The 20,201-nt window shown below is 38.9% G+C and overlaps 1 protein-coding gene across 3 annotated transcripts in view; it reads right to left on the bottom strand.

The window, feature by feature from the left end:
• Positions 1–630: 630 nt before the first annotated feature.
• Positions 631–20,201, bottom strand: part of melk (maternal embryonic leucine zipper kinase) — a 96,200-nt gene continuing 76,629 nt past the window's right edge. For all 3 annotated transcript variants that reach the window (XM_072281835.1, XM_072281836.1, XM_072281837.1), the window contains exons 15-18: positions 19,528–19,624; positions 16,013–16,181; positions 9,386–9,489; positions 631–1,529 (exon numbers count right to left, since the gene is read on the bottom strand). In XM_072281835.1, coding sequence (XP_072137936.1) covers positions 1,352–1,529; positions 9,386–9,489; positions 16,013–16,181; positions 19,528–19,624 — 548 coding nt within the window. In that variant the 3' untranslated portion in view covers positions 631–1,351. The remainder of the gene's footprint in view (positions 1,530–9,385; positions 9,490–16,012; positions 16,182–19,527; positions 19,625–20,201) is intronic.

Here is a 20,201-nt window from a genome sequence, read left to right as displayed (position 1 = left end):
ATATTCCCTGCAATTGCTCCGAGACCTTTAACCATTAAGAATGGTATAATTTTTTTTGGCTGGTAAGCCAGTCAATTTATAGTATGCTGTTTAATCAAAACAAGCTGAATAATGTAAACCAGCAACGGGAAACATTTAAGTAGGTAAAAAGGGATCATTGCAAATACTCTACAGGTAAAATGTACTCTCAGCATTGTCACAGTACCCTTTAACAGTACTGTCACAAGTCACTGATAAGCTGAAATCAGCTTCCAGAGGCAATTTCCTTGTGTCATGTCAGTCCATTTTAGATCATTAGTTAGTAAATACAAAATTTCATTTAACATTCAGAAAGACAGGCAAGTTATTTAAATCAACTTAATTTTATGCAACATACTGAGTGTATAGTTCAACTGTGGTAACTGCAGCTGTGACTCTTTTAACGATCCCAATAAATCCTCTTTAAATCACAGACAGGAAGAGAATTATGCAAATGATATATTAAGCAATCTTTGACTGAATGCAGTGTTCTGTGAATGCTGGATTTTCAAAAAAATTGGAATAGTCACGTCTGAAAATTAGAAAATTAACAATTAAGGTTCAAAAATAAAGTGGTATACTAAGACCAAATCTAAGGAAATTTACAAGTTTATTAAGGAATGACAGTATAACCAACTCACACAGATAAAAAAAGTGCACTTTTTACAAATTACATATTACATGATTACAAAAAATAAACAGAAAATAAAATAGAACTACTACAAAGCTATGTTGTACAATTTAATCATGAGTTTCTTTATCTCCATTAATTATGCCTCAATTTTTACCAAGAGAGATTTAACTTTAAAATTTGTAAAGCAATTTAAAATTGAATGGACCACTCCATTTCAAACTTCTTTGTTTAACCCTCCCATATATAAATATTTCTATTTCGGCATACAAATGAGTTTTAAAATTCACTCACTCGTGGCTAATTTAAGTTAGGAAGATCATACTTTTATACAGCTTTAGGTTTACATAGCTAGGAACACAAACTTCTCAGTACCTAGGGTAACATGCCTAGTACATGCATCCTCATCCTCATGTATTTTAGAAACCTTCTCAGGTGATACTGTCCTAATGTTGCTGTAAAAGATATTAGAATTATTTATAAAAAGAATCACTAAAATATATCCTCTACATGCACATGTTTCCAAAACTTTTTTTTTGTTATGCTCAGTGTATACTGATACAGCTAGGTTACATTAAACTGAGAAATCAGTGAAGGCACAAGTAAAATAGTAGATGGTACACAATGCCACAATAACAAAATACTCCTTTCATCAATCGAAGAACTTAAAAAAAAAAATTAAATTTCTAATATACACACTAATTAGATGTTGGAACTGGATAAAATATCTTCGACTAAACGTTTATAAACCCAGGCATCACCCTTTAGTCGCTGTCTTCTGATACCAATCACTTCAGGCTTGCTGAGCTGACACATCTCCAACTTGAACTGCATGGTGACCTTTCCAAAATCTGACCTCGTCCAGCATTTTAAAGTATAGCTGATGGAGAACAAGGTGATGATTGCGTAGTATGAATATACAATCATAATATAGAATTTCTTCTAAAATCTTGTTACTTCAATATTGATCTAACTGGAGCAAATTGGCTTAATGCATCTAATGAGCAAAGTATGAAAGAAATGCATTTATAAAAAGCATACTTTAATCACCCATTGAGAGACTATCATTCCTTGAGTGCACACATACAGAAGATTTTTATATTGAGACCACAAAGTTTAGTCAAAACAGATAGAAGTGAACTATTTAAAAGTTCAATCTCATCAATGATCACACTGTATTTCAAATGGCATTGTGGCAAGTTTCAGGAGACTTTATTGCATTGCAATTGCTCCCAATTACCAGTTTTGATTTTTCAAAATAATTACCAAAGGAAATTCTCCATATCTGTTATGCTAAGAATTACCAAGCCATTAATAGATTTAAAGTCATTTTTTAATAATAAAGACAAGATATTCTCTGAATGAAAAATAAAGCAGTGAGAACATTAAGTAAAATGATATTTCTACTTTGAACAGAATTACTAATTTTGCTGCAAATTACACCCAAAGTTACTTCCATTTCAAAAGATACAATTTTTTCCACTGCCTCCCACCAGAGTTTCCACTCAAACATACATGGGAACTACCAGATGCAGTCTTCTATAAATATAGATTGCATTACCATATATAGTTGAGGTAAATGCCATAGAAGCATTTAAGATGAAGGTAAAACAGCACAAGAAGAATACGTTCACATAAAATTCTCAATCGGCGCTCATAAAAGCACTATGAAGGAAGAACGACAATGCTTTTTTTTGTTAGGGGATTCATTCATCCAGATAGGAATGTTAAATGTCTTCAGGACTTAACAGTTCTTGATAATATTTGGGAAATTGAAAAGCTTGCCGCACCATGCGATAAAAGTTAATCCAACTCCCAAGCAAAGGTTTATTTTGCAAAAGTATTCTTGGTGTATCAACCATGTCTAAATGTTGGAACATTGAGTAATTAATACAATAGCACCATCCAGAGGAAGCAATATAAACTGATTCTTGAAAGCTGCGTATAGAAAGGAATTGTAACATTGACTAACAGAAACAATCATGTGCTGGTCTACCAAAAAATATTTTTCCCAAACAAGAGCAGGATTAACATAAAATAGTAAAATTTGCACTCCTATTGATTACGTTCTAGAATTTAGAAATCTGATATTTTCAGCATTTTCTGGGGTTCTGTCATTTATAGCACTGATTGGCCAACAGCTATTTTCAGCAAAAGATTGGTTAAGAATCTAAGAGAGACAATGGCCAAGCTCATATTTCCAATGTAGTATGCTACAATTTAGATAAAGATTAAGGAAAAAGATGCATCATGTATTCTCTTGTTGGAAAATGGTAAAACTAATTATTCTTCTGCCTGCATGGGAAATATTTACTGTACATGCAAAAATATATAGGTAATATATTTCAATACGTCACAATGATTCAGCCTATTTACTCAGTACTTTTAAATAAAGCATTGAAAGTGATATGCCTCCGAATTTGGTATAAAAGCAGAAATTGCAGGTCAGCAACATTTGTGGAGCGAGACACAGCTAGGTTTCAGATTTATAATATTTGCATCTAACTGGGTCAATTTAGAAGGCAGGTATGTTTTAAAAGTTGCACAGAGAAACGAATGGGAAGAACAAAGGTGATGTCTGTGACAAAGTGAAGACCAGGAGAAAAAAAGACAGCAAATGGGTGTCAACAGAAATGATGAAAGCAGCTTCCTAATGACAGCCATTCTATCTGGATAAAGAGAACAGTCCCAGAAGCAAAAATAAGAATTCTTGCTTGAAATCAGAAATAAAGGAGAATCATTGGGGAAGTCCAACTGGCCAGGCACATCAAACTCAGCTAGGGACTGAAAAGAGAAAAAACGACAGATGTAAATCTGAAACAAAAACTTAAAACTGGAAACAAATCAGCATGACAGGTAGCATTTGCAGAGAGAAGGCACGGAGCCAATGGCTTGTGTACAACGATAATCTACTCCACTTTCTAAGAAGTTTGCAAAGATTCGACAGGTCACCTAAAACTTTGACAAATTTCTACGGCTGTGTGGTGGAGAGTATATTGACTGGTTGTATCACATCTGGCATGGAAACACCAATACCCTTGTATAAAAAGCCTAAAAAATGTAGTGAATATTGTCCAGTCCAACAAGGGTAAATCCCTCCTCACCATTGAGCGCATCTGCAAGGTGTGTTGCCACAGATAAGCAGTATCCTCACCTCCAGGCCGTGATCTCTTCTATGCCATCAGGAAGAATGGCACATGAGCCTCAGGACCAACACCACCAGGTTCAGAAAGATTTATTACCTCTCAACCATCAGGCTCTTGAACCAAAGGGGATAACTTCATTCAACCTATTACTGAAATGTTCCCACAACCTATGGACTCACTTTCAAGAACTCACCATCTCAGGTTTTCAATATTTATTGTTTATTTACTTACTTTCAGTTTGCTGGGTTTTTTTTGTCTTGTTGGTGTGATCTTCCATTGATTCTATTGTGTCACTTGTATTTACTGTGATTGCCCGCAAGAAAATGAATCTTAGGGCTGTATATGGTGACACATGCTGTATGTGCTTTGATAATAAACTTATTTTGAATTTTAGAGTGTTTCCAACCACTAATGGGTTAGCAGAATGGATTTACTTAATCCATTCATTTGCCAATTATTGCACCTAATCTCCTTTACTTTATACAAGGCTAAATTACTTTGCTTCTAGGTTTGTATTTCTTGCTGGAAGCAAAATTATTCCTTGTGCTTTATGTGATTAATGTCAGTATTGATAGAGTGAACGTCAGTGTCAGAGTATCTTACAAGGATATAAAAAAATATTGAGTTCATAAAATCAAATGGAGGTGGCTTGAATGGTTTAATGTCACAAATCCCAGTAGAAGTACATCTTCAGTTTCAATCCCTGGGAATAGATAGCTTTACAAAAAAAAGTCAGCTTATTTATTAAGATCTGGTGCTGGAAATAACTAGCTGACAGGGTAACCAACAGGACCATTCTAACACTCTATATAAAATGAATTATTTCAAATTTGAAAAGAAGTAATAGAAATTGGGAAAGAAACAATTTTGATTAGTTTACTGAATCTTTCCTACAATATTTATACCAGGAAACATTGCTGTACAACTCAAACCTATTAAAAAAAGACAGTACATTATACCAAAATGAGTGGCATGCAAGAGTATTAGACAAGCTGCAGTGTTAACAGCTCCTCCAGAAAAGAAGGAAGTGTTTTAGCCAAATGCAAGTTATCCAGAAAACAGAATTCAGAAGTAGTAACAAATTGCTAATATACTGAGATTTGTATTGTTTAGGAAACAAAGCTCTGAATGTGAAAAAATAATGTAAAGAAATTTTCAATTAAATTTTAGTCATTCTCACCCCCCCCCATGTAACTAATACTGATTCTATCTTCAATGCATTTACTGCAAAGTGTCTTGTAATATAACCAGTGGGATTACCTGCAATGCAAAAAAAAAATTGCTCTATAGGTTATATTACGCCACTTTCTAGATGAGAAGTATTTCAAGAGCAGCTCTTGCTTTACATTTAAACAGCCTTAGTACGTAAGCATGACTTGTAGGGAGGGCAGTATTAGCATGTGAAGGACGTTAATGATCATTTTTTTACCTATCCTACATCAAAATTGTCTTGGCTCACCTAACAAAATCAATACATTAAGTTTCAGATTTACAGGAAGCTGATGAAGTTGCTGATGACAATGTTTCTCAACATGCTCCAGGAGGACAACTGGCAGGATATCAGAGGAGGCATCAGCATTGGGGTCACTGCACTTCCTAATGTTGTATCATTTGAAAGCTCAACTGATCTTTGCCATTTATTCATCGTTACGTAGGCTTACCATTTCCTTTTCCTCCTACATCATCCCGTGAAAGCTACTCACTCCAACCTCTAACTTTAGTGACCCAAAAACTGTACACCATCTCGTCCCCACCTTTGCGATATCGCAGTGTAAAGATAGAGTACGGAAAACAAAGAAGAAAACCGGCCACAAAGATCTCATGCTTTCCATAGCATGCACTCCATTTTTCCTTTTGCTGTCCAGTGTTAAGTTAGAGTCATTATGGCATAGGAGGCATTATTGTAACCCAATTTAGCTTTTTGTTGAGTAATCTAATCAATTCAATTCCCCAGCACAAGCCAGTAATCCTGCAACTTTTTTTTAGATTAGATTATGAGGACACTCAGTCCTCGTTTATTGTTATTTAGAAATGCATGTATTAAAAAATGATACAACGTTCCTCCAGAATGATATCACAAGAAAACACAGGACAAACCAAGACTAAAACTTATAAAACCACATAATTATAACATATAGTTACAACAGTGCAAAGCAATACCATAATTTGATAAAGAGCAGACCATGGCACAGTAAAAAAAAGTCTCAAAGTCCCGATAGCCTCATCATCTCACGCAGGCGGCAGAAGGGAGAAACTCTCCCTGCCATGAACCTCCAAGCGCTGCCAACCTGCTAATGCAGCACCCGACCACAGTGGACTCTGAGTACATCCGAAAACTTCGAGCCTCCGACCAGCCCTCCGACACTGAGCACCGAGCACCATCCTCTGCCGAGCGCTTCGACCCCGTCCCGGCCGCCAAGCAACATGCAAAGCCAAGGACTCGGGCCTTCTCCTTCGGAGATTCTGGACCACACAGTAGCAGCAGCAGCAAAGCAGGCATTTCAGAAGTTTTACCAGGTGTTCCTCCATGCTCTCTTGTCCGCCTCCGTCAAATCAGGATTGTGCACACACCCTACTTGAAAAATAACAGACATCACCACCGGAGTGGCCGCTGCGAGCTGCGTCGCGCCACCATCTTCTCCTCCTGCCTAAACTTTAAGGTGTTAATCTAATTTACTTTTGAAAATATTGATGGTCTCCACCTTGTTTAAGAAAAGTCCTTCCTTGTCCATATGCATCCCTTCATCATCATCCGAGATCCATAAGCCATAGCCACTATACCATCAACTAATAGGGACAGCTTTTATTTGTCTACCTTTTCTAACCCAATTATCTCATACCTTTCAATCTCCTTTGCTCTAAGAACTCTTTGCCGGTTGTCGATTGCATCGCCTCTGATCTGGGCCAACAATTACGTGCTGGGCGGCACCTAATTAATTAGCATGTTTATTTCGGCTTTTTTCTTAAAGATGTGCTGTGTGTCTCCCGGCTACTGCTGCATTCTCTGCGAATCGGTATCTGTCCACGGCCTGGGTGTTGGGGTGGTGGGACACTGGGGTGTCATCTCGTCGTCTATTTCCATTAGAGCAGGCAGCTCATCTTCTCCTATGACTGCCCGCCTCGATGTTGAAGGTCGAGGTTCGTCGTCTGCTGTGGCTGATGTGGAAGGCTTGCTTGACTGCTGAGCCTCGCGCATTTCTCTATCATACAGTTCTTTGTAAGCACTCAAACCATCCTGAAAATATCCCCTAAACCGATGTACCCTTTCAAAATTAAAGTCGTACTTTATCATTACTCATTCGGTTTTGATTGTTATCCTTTCCTCTTCCAATTGCATCAGCTCTTCATCTATCAGTTCTTGGTCATGGGATGCCAAAACCTCTTCAACATCATCTTCGTCAGCTTCCACAAGCCAAATTCACTTAGTCCTTACTTCGTTCACCACGATCGAAATGCTTAATTATGTCTAGTTTTATGCTAAGTGTAACATCCTTACGAGCTCTTTCAGGCTTTTCCGATACCATAGAACTCATCTTGCAAACGACTGCTCACAGGCATGCGTTTAAGCAATGCCAGCGAGAATGCAGTTCCGAATCCGGGGGAGAGCGGCTGCTCGGGGTGCGCGCTGCCTTTTATCGCGTGCTGCTTTTCTCGTAACAGTGAAAACACCCTCTGTTAGCGAAAACAGGGTACTAATGTAGGTCTTTCGTAACAGTGAGGTTTTGTAAAGTGAACGTTTGAAAAGCGGGGGACACCTGTAATATCACTGTATTAGAACCTTCACATCCGCCCCCAAGTGTTGTGACCAAAACTGAATTCAATTCTCTACTTGTGGTCTAATCAAGAGTTGTATAAAGGTTCGTCATAACTTAATTTTTTATATACTCAGTAGAGCATGTTAAAATTTGGACTTCATAGATAGCTACTTACTTCTCTTTCACTTCTATCATCTTCAAAGGACCCGGCTGGTGGCGTAGTGGCATCAGTGCCGGACTTTGGGACGAAAGATTCCGAGTTCGAATCCAGCCGGCTCCCCTGCACACTTTCCATCTGTGCTGGGTTACGAGCTGGTGATCTCTTTGGAAACACCACCCGGCAGAAGGTACTTGCCTTGTACACGGTTCCTCACTACATCAGAGAGGCGTGGAGGGAAATCGTCCGCTAACCGGAGAAACTCCGGATGCGACGTAATTTTCCTTTCTTTTCCATCTTCAAAAAATTTTGCACTTTACCCCTCCACATTTCCCTCTGTTCCTGCACCTCTCAGAACTATCTCACCAAACCTGTTGCCTTTTCCCACCCTAAACACAAGAGATTCTGCAGATACTGGAAATCCAGAGTAATACCCACAAAATGCTAGAGGAATTCACGTCCTGATGCCCGAACATCAGCTCTTTATTCCTCTCCATAGATGCTGCCTGACCTGCTGAGTTCCATCAGCATTTTGTGTTACTCTGTCTTTTCCCGTCCCTTCTGCCAAAATGCAACACTTCAAACTTGTGTATTAAATTCCATTTGCCACTTGCCTGTCTATTCTGCTAAACCGTGTCCTGTTGTACAGAGATGGTATAATTCCTCTCATTTGCCACATGTTAAAGTTTGGCATCATTGCAGTTTTTGAAACTTTAGTCTGTTCTAGCACCAATCCTGCGTGCTAATGAACACTACTGTGTGCCATCTTCCAACGTGAAAAGAGTGAAAATCAAAAGAAGTATGAATGCTAGAAAGCTGAGATAAAATCAGAAAATACTGGAAGGAATCAGCAGATTGGGCGGCATCTATAGAAAGAAAAACGATGTTTCAGGTTTGAGATTTTTCATCAGAATAAGGAAGGAAGAAACTGCAGGTATCATTGAAGGTGAAGTACAGCAATAGCTAGAATAAATCAATTTGTTTCTGATTGGATTAAATAAAATGTCCATTAAGGCATTAACAAGCAGCAAAACCTGTGTCTAAGCAATATGTTGCTAATCTTACAAAGTTTATGTAATGTGTATGGTCTAGTCTACTGGGCATATCCAGATCAGACTGTATAAAGAAAAAGGAAAAAAAGAATGATGCCAGCGGTGGTTGGATTTGGTGAAGACGAAAGCAGCCAGATTGTGACTCATTTTCAGTCCATAATCAGAAATGCTTGGAAATCTTGGTTATCTAGTATAAGGTGTCATCAAGCAGCCCAAGTAACCTAACAAGGTGAATGGTCAAATTCATAAATCACCAAATTAAAATAGATTGACTCTGAACAATTTACAGAGCTACAATTGGGATATATTACAGTAGGAATTAAAATATCATTAAAATGTTCTAAACAATTATTTCAGTAAATAATCATCTGTAGTCCATTTATATAATGGCTTGTGTGTGTATAAAAAATAACTGCATTTAAAAAAGTTGTAAATAGAGAACTTTGCACTAATTCACTGCCACAGTAGTAAACACTAAAACAATAAATCTTGTGAGACCGAACTATTAAACACGTGTTTTCATTTTTGTTAATGCATAGGTACCTAATTCCCATCAAACCTGCAGTACTTTAACACTAATATCCCATTATTTTCATTCAAATATTGGACTAATTTTAAAAACTTACCCCTTTTGCACAAAGTCTACACGTTTGGTTGGTAAAATCTGAATAATTTCATCCAAAACTTGATCTGCATTCACCATGGTGGTTGTTGTCACATTATATTGTGCCTAAAAGAGCAAGCATGATTTTACTGCAGTTTCCATATTACAAATTCAAAGAATTTTCACTTGTTTAACCACGAGCTTTGAATACAAAAGTGCAATTTCAATTTTGGAATAGTTTCCTTTGTAATACTACAAATTAGAATTTTCCTCAAGGATCTATTTGCATATAATATATTGTCAGAGAAAATAATTATGATGATTCCTTAATGATTCAGTATTTAAAGTAAGCCAGGTTGGGTTATTAGACCATCTAAAGTATTCCAAAATAATTTACTTAAAAAGATTTCTCAGGATGGTAGTGTGAATTACTGCATAATAGATTATAGTATCAGGCAAGCATAGCTGCATTTCTGTGAGACTGCAGAGAAAGGACAAATAAAAGCTGCATGTTAGATTAGCACTTTACTCTCTGAAGCATAGGAGAACGAGGGGAGATTTGATAGAGGTTTAAAAAATTATAAGGTTTTAGATAGGGTAAATGCAACCAGGTTTTTTCCATTGAGGTTGGGTGAGACTACAGCTAGAGGTCATAGGTTAAGGGTGAAAGTAAAATATTTAAGAGAACCTGAGGGGGAAATCTTCACTCAGAGGGTGATGAGAGTGTGGAATGACCTGCCAGCACAAATGGTGGATGTGGGTTCATTTTCAACACTTGAGAAATTTGGATAAGTACATGGATGGGAAGGGTATGGAGAGCTACAGTATGATCTACACCTCGACCAATAGGACTATGCAGAATAATACATTGGTGCCAACCAAATGGGCCAAAGGGCCAGTTTCTATGCTGTAGTGCCTTGACGCTATTGCTGGAGTTCGTACAAAGGCGGCATTGGGTATAGGAGCTGGGAAATCAGACACCATGTTACAGCTATACAAAATGTTGGTAATATTGCATTTGGAGTATTATGTGTTGCTTCAGTTTCTACTCTTTAGGAAGGACATGGTAAAGAAGAGATTCACCAGGATGTTACCCGGAATGGAGAGCTGTAGTTATAAGGTAAGTGCGGATAGGATGATTTTATTCTCATTGAAATGCTGGAGGCTGAGGGGTAATCTTATACGGTTTATAAAATTATGAGATTCATAGATAGGATAGGTAGTTATTCTTCCAGGACAGGCTAGTTGAGAACTAGAGGCCAGTGGTTTAAGGTGAGGGAAAGAAATTTAAAGGAAATCCATAGTTATCTGGAATGAGCTGCCAGAGGCAGATATGATTACAACATTTAAAGGCACTTTGGGTGGATACTGAGATAGGAAAAGAGTAGAAAGATATGGGCCTAATGTAGGTTAATGGAATCAGTGTCAATTATGCTTCATGCATGAGGTGGGCCCAAAAGGGACAGACAGGAATGATGGGTTGATATCTAAATTGGCAGGCTATGATTAGTCATATCTCACAAGGTTCACTGTCACTAACTTTAAAGTGTTCAGAAAGTACTGTTTTATCATTTCCATAGACAATTTATTAGTGACTTTGAGCTTCATTTTTCTAGGCTTCACTAATAGAACTGTTTTGTGAATGGTAGCAGTCAGGTGTTTTGAAGTCAAGGAGGAACTAAAGTTAATGGGAGAGGGGCACCCTCTCCATGACACACAAGAACCCCGTCATCAGGTATGAGGTCAGTACTGATGTACATTGTGCAGGTGTGACTCGTATCTTGACCCTGCACTGAAAGTTAAAGAAATTCTGAAGATTTCATTATGAAAGCTTATTACCTCAAAATGCACCATAATTCAATCAAAAAACAAGTTTACGAATTTGCTTCTTGCTATATCAAAATAAGAAAATTAGGAAAGTTGAGTTTTATTAATGAGTCATATCCTTAAAAGTGTGGGCATGTGGCCAAGTGGTTAAGGCATTCGACTAGCGATTTGAAGGTCATGAGTTCGAGCCCCAGCCGAGGCAGCGTATTGTGTCCTTGAGCAAGGCACTTAATCACACTGTGCTCTGTGACAACATTGGTGCCAAGCTGTATGGGTCCTAGTGCCCTTCCCTTGGACAACATCGGTGTCATGGAGAGGGGAGACTTGCAGCATGGGCAACTGCTGGTCTTCCATACAACCTTGCCCAGGCCTGCGCCCTGGAGAGTGAAGACTTTCCAGGTGTAGATCCATGGTCTCACAAGACTAAAGGATGCCTTTACTATCCTTAAAAGCAAAAGGTTCATTCATCTACTCGCCACTTAGTGTGACAAATTTAGCCGTGTCTTTGGCATTTAATTTTCCAAACTGACATGATTCACAGAATCCCAAAAGTGTCTTTAATGCAGAAAAAAATATCCAATGGAAAAAAACAATGTTCGGACAAAGTTAGGATGTAATGAAGGGGATAAAAATAAGGCTCTAAAACTAAACCAGGAAATTATAAACCAGTGAGCCTGACAGCAATAGTCGGAAAGTCACTGGAAGGTATTCTAAGGGACCGGATATATGTGTATTTGGATAGACAGGGACTGATTAAAGATAGTCAGTACGGCTTTTTGCGTGGTAGGTTGTGCTTAACCAATTTTATAGAGAGTTTTTCAAGGAAGTTACCAGGAAAGTTGATGAAGGCAAGGCAGTGGAGGTTATCTGACAAAGTCCTACGTGGCAGGTTGGTCAAGAAGGTTCAGTCATTTGACATTCAAGTAGTAGCAATATATTGGATTAGGCATTGGCTTTGTGGGAGAGGCCAGAGAGTGGTAGTAGATGATTACCTCACTGACTGGAGGTCTGTGAATAGCGGAGTGCCACAGCGATTAGTGCTGGTTTCATTGTTGTTTGTCATGTATAATCAACAATCTAGATGACAATGAGATTAAATGGATCATCAGATTTGCGGACGACAGCAAGATTGGGGATGTAGTGGACAGCAAGAAAGTCTATCATGGCTTACAGCGGGATCTGGACCAGCTGGAAAAATGGCAGATGGAATTTAATGCAGACAAGTACTAAGTGTTGCACTGCAGTAGGATCAACCAGGGTACGACTTACATAGTGAACGGTAGGGCACTGAGGAGTGTAGTAGAACAAAGGGATCTGGGAATACAGGCCCATAATTCAGGAAAGTGGCATCACAGGCTGATAGGATCATAAAGAAAGCTTTCGGCACATTGGCCTTCATAACTCAAAGTATTGAATACAGGAGATGGGATGTTATGCTGAAGTTGTACGAGACATTGGTGAGGCCTACTATGGAGACTTGTGTGCAGTTTTGGTCACATACCTACAGAAAAGATGTAAATAAGTTAGAAAGAATAGAGAGAAAGTTCAGATCTGAAGACCTGAGCTATATGGGAAGATTGAATAGGTTAGGATTTTATTCCTTGGAATGTAGAAGATTGAGAGGAGATTTGATTGAGGTATACAAAATGATGAGGGGTATAGATAGGGCAAATTAAACCAGGCTTCTTCCACTGAGTTTGGGTGGGACTACAACTAGAGGTCATGAGTTAAGGATGAAAGATGCAAAGTTTAAGGGGAACGCGAGGGAATACTCTACTCAGAGGGTCACGAGAGTGTGGAATGAGCTGCCAGTGTAAGTGGTGCACGTGAGCTCGATTTCAAAGTTTAAGAAAAGTTTGGATAGGTACATGGATGGAAGGGGTGTGGAGGGCTATGGTTCTGGTGCAGGTCGATGGGAGAATTTAAGTGGATCGGCATGGACTAGATAGGTCTAAGGATCTGCTTCTAAGCTGTACTTTTCTATGACGCTATACGAGTCAGAAGCACAAGGCTGCAATATGAAGTTGCTCATAGGCAATTTGCTAATATATAAGTGATACAGCAACTAAAAAGTTAATAGTTTAAAATTTGTAGAAGTTAAAGCAGAAGACTGAATTGTTCGTCATTTAAACATTTGGCTGGAGAAGTTGCTGCTCAGAGAGGCAGTGAAAAAGTTGGGAGCTGAGAATTGTATCACAAACATGCATAACACAAGACCATAAGACAAAGGAGCAGAAGGCAGCCATTCGGCCCATCGAGTCTGCTCTGCCATTTTATTATGAGCTGATCCATTCTCCCATTTAGTCCCACTCCCCCACCTTCTCACCATAACCTTTAATGCCCTGACTACTCAGATACCTATCAATCTCTGCCTTAAATACACCCACTGACTTGGCTCCACTGCTGCCTGTGGCAACAAATTCCATAGATTCACCACACTCTGGCTAAAAAAATTTCTTCGCATCTTTGTTCTGAATGGGCGCCCTTCAATCCTTAAGTCATGCCCTCTCGTACTAGACTCCCCCATCATGGGAAACAACTTTGCCACATCCACTCTGTCCATGCCTTTCAACATTCGAAATGTTTCGATGAGGTCCCCGTCATTCTTCTAAACTCCAAGGAATACAGTCCAAGAGCGGACAAACGTTCCTCATATGTTAACCCTCTCATTCCCGGAATCATTCTAGTGAATCTTCTCTGTACCTTCTCCAACGTCAGCACATCCTTTCTTAAATAAGGAGACCAAAACTGCCCACAGTACTCCAAGTGAGGTCTCACCAGTGCCTTATAGAGCCTCAACATCACATCCCTGCTCCTATACTCTATTCCTCTAGAAATAAATGCTAACATTGCATTCGCCTTCTTCACCACCTGGAGGTTAACCTTAAAGGTATCCTGTACAAGGACTCCCAAGTCCCATTGCATCTCAGAACTTTGAATTCTCTCCCCATTTAAATAATAGTCTGCCCGATTATTTCTTCTGCCAAAGTGCATAACCATACACTTTCCAACATTGTATTTAATTTGCTACTACTTTGCCCATTCTTCCAATCTATCCAAGTCTCTCTGCAGACTCTCCGTTTCCTCAGCACTACCAGCCCCTCCACCTATTTTCGTATCGTCAGCAAACTTAGCCACAAAGCCATCTATTCCATAATCCAAATCGTTGATGTACAATGTAAAAAGAAGCGGCCCCAACATGGACCCCTGTGGAACACCACTGGTAACCGGCAGCCAACCAGAATAGGATCCCTTTATTCCCACTCTCTGTTTCCTGCCAATTAGCCAACGCTCTATCCACGTATGTAACTTTCCCGTAATTCCATGGGCTCTTATCTTGTTAAGCAGCCTCATGTGTGGCACCTTGTCAAAGGCCTTCTGAAAATCCAAATATACAACATCCACTGCATCTCCCTTGTCTAGCCTACTGGTAATTTCCTCAAAAAATTGTAATAGGTTGGTCAGGCAGGATTTTCCTTTAAGGAAACCATACGGAGTTCTGCCTATCTTGTCACTGGCCTCCAGGTACTCTGTAACCTCAACCTTGACAATCGACTCCAACAACTTCCCAACCATGGATGTCAAGTTAACAGGTCTATAATTTCCTTTTTGCTTCCTTGCCCCCTTCTTAAATAGTGGAGTGACATTTGCAATCATCCAGTCCTCCAGAACCATGTCAAAATCTATCGACTTTTGAAAGATCATTGCTAATGCCTCCGCAATCTCCACAGCTACTTCCTTCAGAACACAAGGGTGCATTCCATTTGGTTCAGGAGATTCATTTACCTTTAGACTATTCAGCTTCCTGAGTACTTTCTCTGTCGTAATTGTGACTGCGCACACTTCTCTTCCCTGCCACCCTTGAGTGTCCGGTATACTGCTGATGACTGATGAAAAATACTCGTTCAGTTCCTCCGCCATCTCCTTATCTCCCATTACAATTTCTCCAGCATCATTTTCTATGGGTCCTATATCTACTCTCACCTGTCATTTACTCTTTATATACTTGAAAAAGCTTTTAGTATCCTCTTTGATATTATTTGCTAGCTTCCTTTCATAGTTCATCTTTTCCCTGTTAATGACCTTCTTAGTTTCCTTTTATAAGCTTTTAAAAACTTCCCAATCCTCTGTCTTCCCACTAATTTTTGCTTCCTTGTATGCCCGCTCCTTTGCTTTAACTTTGGCTTTGACTTCTCTTGTCAGCCACTGTTGCATCCCTTTTCCATTTGAAAATTTCTTCTTTTTTGGAATATACCTGTCTTGCACCTTCCTCATTTCTCGCATAAATTCCAGCTACTGCTGCTCTGCTGTTCTTCCCGCCAGTGTCCCTTTCCAGTCAACTTTGGCCAGTTCCTCTCTCATGCCACTGTAATTTCCTTTACTCCACTGAAATACCGACACATCGGATTTCGGCTTCTCTTTTTCAAATTTCACAATGAACTCAATCATGTTATGATCACTTAAGGCCTACATTTGTGAAAGGTGACAACAAAGAAAAACAGTCAAGAAGGTTCATTGAGTAGTTGCATTTTGATGGCCTACAGGTGGAAATTATTTCTGGCTACAATAGAATTTGAGGCAAAGCAAAGACAGAGCTTGCCAATAAAGTACAAATGGTGCAGGAAAACATCCAAGAGTCAAGATGATTTACAAAATTATGGATTACCAATATTGTTATTTTACATCAATTAGCAGAAACAAATAAAATTAATAAATATCCCTCCTTGCTAGAGTATGTTCAACATAACTGATTCCACAGCTTAAACACTCAATCTGATTTTTAACAATGGATCAATTGGTAAAGTTAACCTGAAAGGCTAACCTTAATCTTCCTTGGTCCATCTTTAAAGGGTCTTTTTCGTTTGCTAGGAGTTAGCATTGTGATCATCTTGTCCAACCCCCGTTCCAAGCTTCCAAACATCTTGGTTCCTTTTTTCTTTTGGCTGCTTTCACCATCATTCTGATATAAATTAAGGTCCAATGAACGAGTCCTGTAAGTTCCAACATTTAATAGGTTCTTTTATTTTAATATGAAAAACCTAATCCACTCCTTATAAAGCAGATCCAAAATTCTGTAAATAATAAAACTACATAATTTTCATCATCAGTGAGTGGATCTTTTGCTAATATACAGTGCTCTTCACTTAACTGTTCAGGAGCTCTTAGACCTACCAGGATGAGAGTTGGTTTATGACTGACCATGAATAATAACCAATTGTGAACATGCAGCAATATGCAAACACTCCACTGGGAGTCTGGTATCTTGTCAATGTTTTCATAAAGTATGTGGTACAAAGAGAAATACCACTGGCAAAATTTTCAGATGATACAAACCTAATGAAAATGACGGATTCTAAAGCTGAATAAGATAATTTACAGATAGAACTGAATTGACCAGGGAAGTATGCCAAGAGAAAGATGAAATTCAAAGATTAAAAATGCAAATCAGAAATTTCAGAAATCAGACAGGACCTACTACATGTGGTTGTTAAAAGGGAAATCCAGTTTCCATTGATAATAATTGAAATCTTAATAATGAGCAAAGGGTTAAGAAAACAGAGGTTCAACTGAAATTTTAAAAAATCCTGTAGAAAAATACTATAGTCCCTAAATACAGAAAACAGAAAGTAAAATCATTGGGTCATAGTTGTACAACACAGAAAAAGGCCCTCCAGCCCACTTTGTCTATGCTGACCATCATATCCACCAATACCACTTGCCTGCATGATTCTATATTCTCCATTCCTTGGTCATTCAAGTACCTGAGTAGATGCTTCTTAAATGCTGTTACTGTTCCACTTCCACCATCTCTTGTACCTCATTCCAGATGCCAACTAGTCTTTATGGTTTAAAACAAAAATAGCTCCTCAGATCCTCTTTAAAGCTCTTCTCACTCATGTATACTCTCCAGTTTTAGACAACCCTACCCTGGGAAATGAACTAACGAGAAAAAATCTGCAGGTGCTGGAAATCCAAGCAACTCACTCAAAATGCTGGAGGAACTCAATAGGCCAGGCAGCATCTATGGAAAAGAGTACAGCTGACGTTTCAGGCTGAGACCCTTCAGCATGGGAAATGAACAGTGGCTACCTATAGACTTTTATCTACCATGGCTCTAATAATTTACGTACTTCTATCATGTCACTTCTCAGCCTCCTTTCACTCCTGAGAAGACAGACCAAGGATATTCAACCTCTCCTTAGAGCCATCCAAACCAGGCAATACTTTCGTGAATCCTTTCTGCACTTTTTCCTATTTTAATCACTTCCATCCTATAGTGGATGGCTGGATAGATTGCATTAAGAAACTTCTTAATTGATAACTGACTTTAAGATACTTAGGAGAATCTTGATTGCAACCAACTGTTTCACTTGATGCAGAACAGAGACAGTCTTTGTTCAAAATACCAGAAGGGATACTGAGTGGGCATTTGGAAAAGACATCAGGTGAAATGGTGTGCCCCACCCCCATCAAAAAGTTTTATTCAAAGTAAAAAAAAATATTTTGGAAAATAGTGATGTGGACTTCCATGAGAAATGCCATAGTTTTTGTCGAACTCTTATCATTTCTCTCGAGGCAACTTCAGACTACCAAACAAGGGTGTGGAAATACTAAACTTCTTCAGAGTTGTTTCCCAGCTGTTCTCCAAATGCATTCTTTTATTAGATGTATTATGCATTACCAACTTCCTGCAGTTTCCCAGCAGTTATATTGGGATATCTGTTGTTTGCTGAAGTATAAGGTCAAATAATTCACTAATTCAATGAACAACCTTTTGGATAGTTGCTTTTCAGTGATTGATTTAAACATACATCCAAGTAAATAGTTTTATTTATTTTATTAATTACATTTTAATAGTGCGATTTTTATAGTTTGCACATGAAAGACATTCAAACTGTTAGCTTTAGCAGCTGGGAGCTTGGCTTATCCAGCTATTAAAGCAATTCTTTGGGTGTGGTTTTATCAATTAATTAGACCTGTTGGAAGAAGATGGTGTTTTAAGATCTGCACAAGTGTGAACTTATCAGAAGGGGGATGAAGAAAGTGGCAGAAGCTTACTGTTTGGAAATTTCAGGAAAATAACATACCCGTGTATATTATCATGCCTTCAAATGCCACCAGAGTTAAAAAATACATGTGGACTAAGATGTTAACTGCCCTGTGCTATCACCAGTGGGATCATCAGTTGATCTGCCACCTGTCCTCAGGAGTTTCGGCCCGCTTATGATCAAGACTCCCTCGAGGTGGTGGGCCAGCAGTGCTAAAGCACCACCTCCCACTGGGGAGCTTAAAAACTTGGCATCTGCCTCTATCAGAGTTGTTGGTCACTTCCATCCAACAGATAGTCTGCTCTTCAGGTGTCTATGCAACTACTGAAGGGTTTGCAAAAGATGTATACACTGTCTGACTATCTGCCCCTCTGGACATACTTGGTCCACACCCATGCTGATCCTTTCTCTGCTGCCTCAGCTACAGCCCTACTGATTGACTTGATCTCTCTTCTAGTGAAGCCAAGGTCACGCAGCCACTTCTGGAGAGTGAACGCAATAAACCCACGGCAGCCTACTTCGAATGGATAGCATGAGACCTTCCGCCCTCTGTCTCTGCACTCTGATCTTAATTCTGCATACTTGGTTAACTTGCGCTCATGGGCTTCATCAATGTTGTCTTCCCAGGGGACTGTGAGTTCACCAATAACCACTTCTCTACTGGTGTCAGACCATATGATTATATGGTATATAATATATACATTGAGGTGCAATTCCCAGATATGAATAAGTACTCTAATCAAGATACAACTTGGACTCTGATAACAATTTCCAGCTCTTGAGATAAAGGCTATCATTTAATACTTTTGTAATTGTATTTTTTACTTCTCTTTAAAACTGATTTCTGTATTGGGGAACTTTTAAATTTAGTACCGAATTCTTAAGTTCTTCCTATTTGGAAAATATCCAATGCCGGTAGTAGTTTAAGGAAAGGAAACTGGAACTGAAATGGGAGAAGCTACGTACATTCCTAATTCCAAAAATGGCATTTTTAAAAATTTATTGGGATACTGCGCAGAATAGGCCCTTGTGGCCCTTCGAGCCACGCCGCCCAGAAATCCCCCAATGTAAACCTAGCAATGAACAATTAATCTACCAACTGGTACGTCCCTTGTACTGTGGGAGGAAACCAGAGCACCCAGAGGAAACCCACGTGGTCAAGGAGAGAACGTACAAGCACCTCACAGGCGGTGGTGAAAATAATTGTATGTGAAGACAAAAACAATTTCCCCAATCATTAAATATTCTACTGCTTACTTTGAATCATACAGTTGCTGTATGCACATACCGTCTTTCTGGACTAAATGCAGCAGCTGTATGTTCTTGTGGGACATCTTGGTTTGAATCCTGATTTAAAGACGTCTCTTTGTAGCTATTGACCACAGCTGACAGTTAAACAATGAGACAAATTAAAATGTAATACAAAATAAAATTTTTTCAATATCTGCTTTAAACTCAGCTCAACCATAAAATTTGCAGCAAAGTTTTGTAGTTATGCAAAAACAAATCGAAGTTCCAATACAACTCAGTATGTGAGTAGAAAAATGTATTTCCTGTCATTGATGGGTATTATTACCATTCAGTACAAGTAGCAAGATAACTTAGTGATACTTAAAATACTAACTTTCTTCAAAGTAAACAAAATTTTTAAGAACGGATTAAAAAAGTATTCTAACTTGGAAAAGAGCAAGTGAAAGCCAATCACAAACAAGAGAAAAAGCTGCACATGCTGGAAATCCGAGCAACACACACAAAACACTGGAGGCTGAAACCCTTCAGCAGGACTGGAGAAAAAATGCTGAGGTGTAGATTTAAAAGGTGGGGGGGGGAAACACAAGGTGATAAGTAAAACCTGATTGGGGAGGGATGAAGTAACGAGCTGGGAAGTTGATTGGTGAAAGAGACAGAAGACCATGAAGAAAAAGGGGGAGAAATCCCAGAGGGAGACAATGGACAGGCAGG

The sequence above is a fragment of the Mobula birostris genome, chromosome 17 (assembly GCF_030028105.1).
Source record: "Mobula birostris isolate sMobBir1 chromosome 17, sMobBir1.hap1, whole genome shotgun sequence".
NCBI classification, from domain to species: Eukaryota; Metazoa; Chordata; class Chondrichthyes; order Myliobatiformes; family Myliobatidae; genus Mobula; species Mobula birostris.
This window is presented reverse-complemented; position numbering and strand designations above follow the sequence as displayed.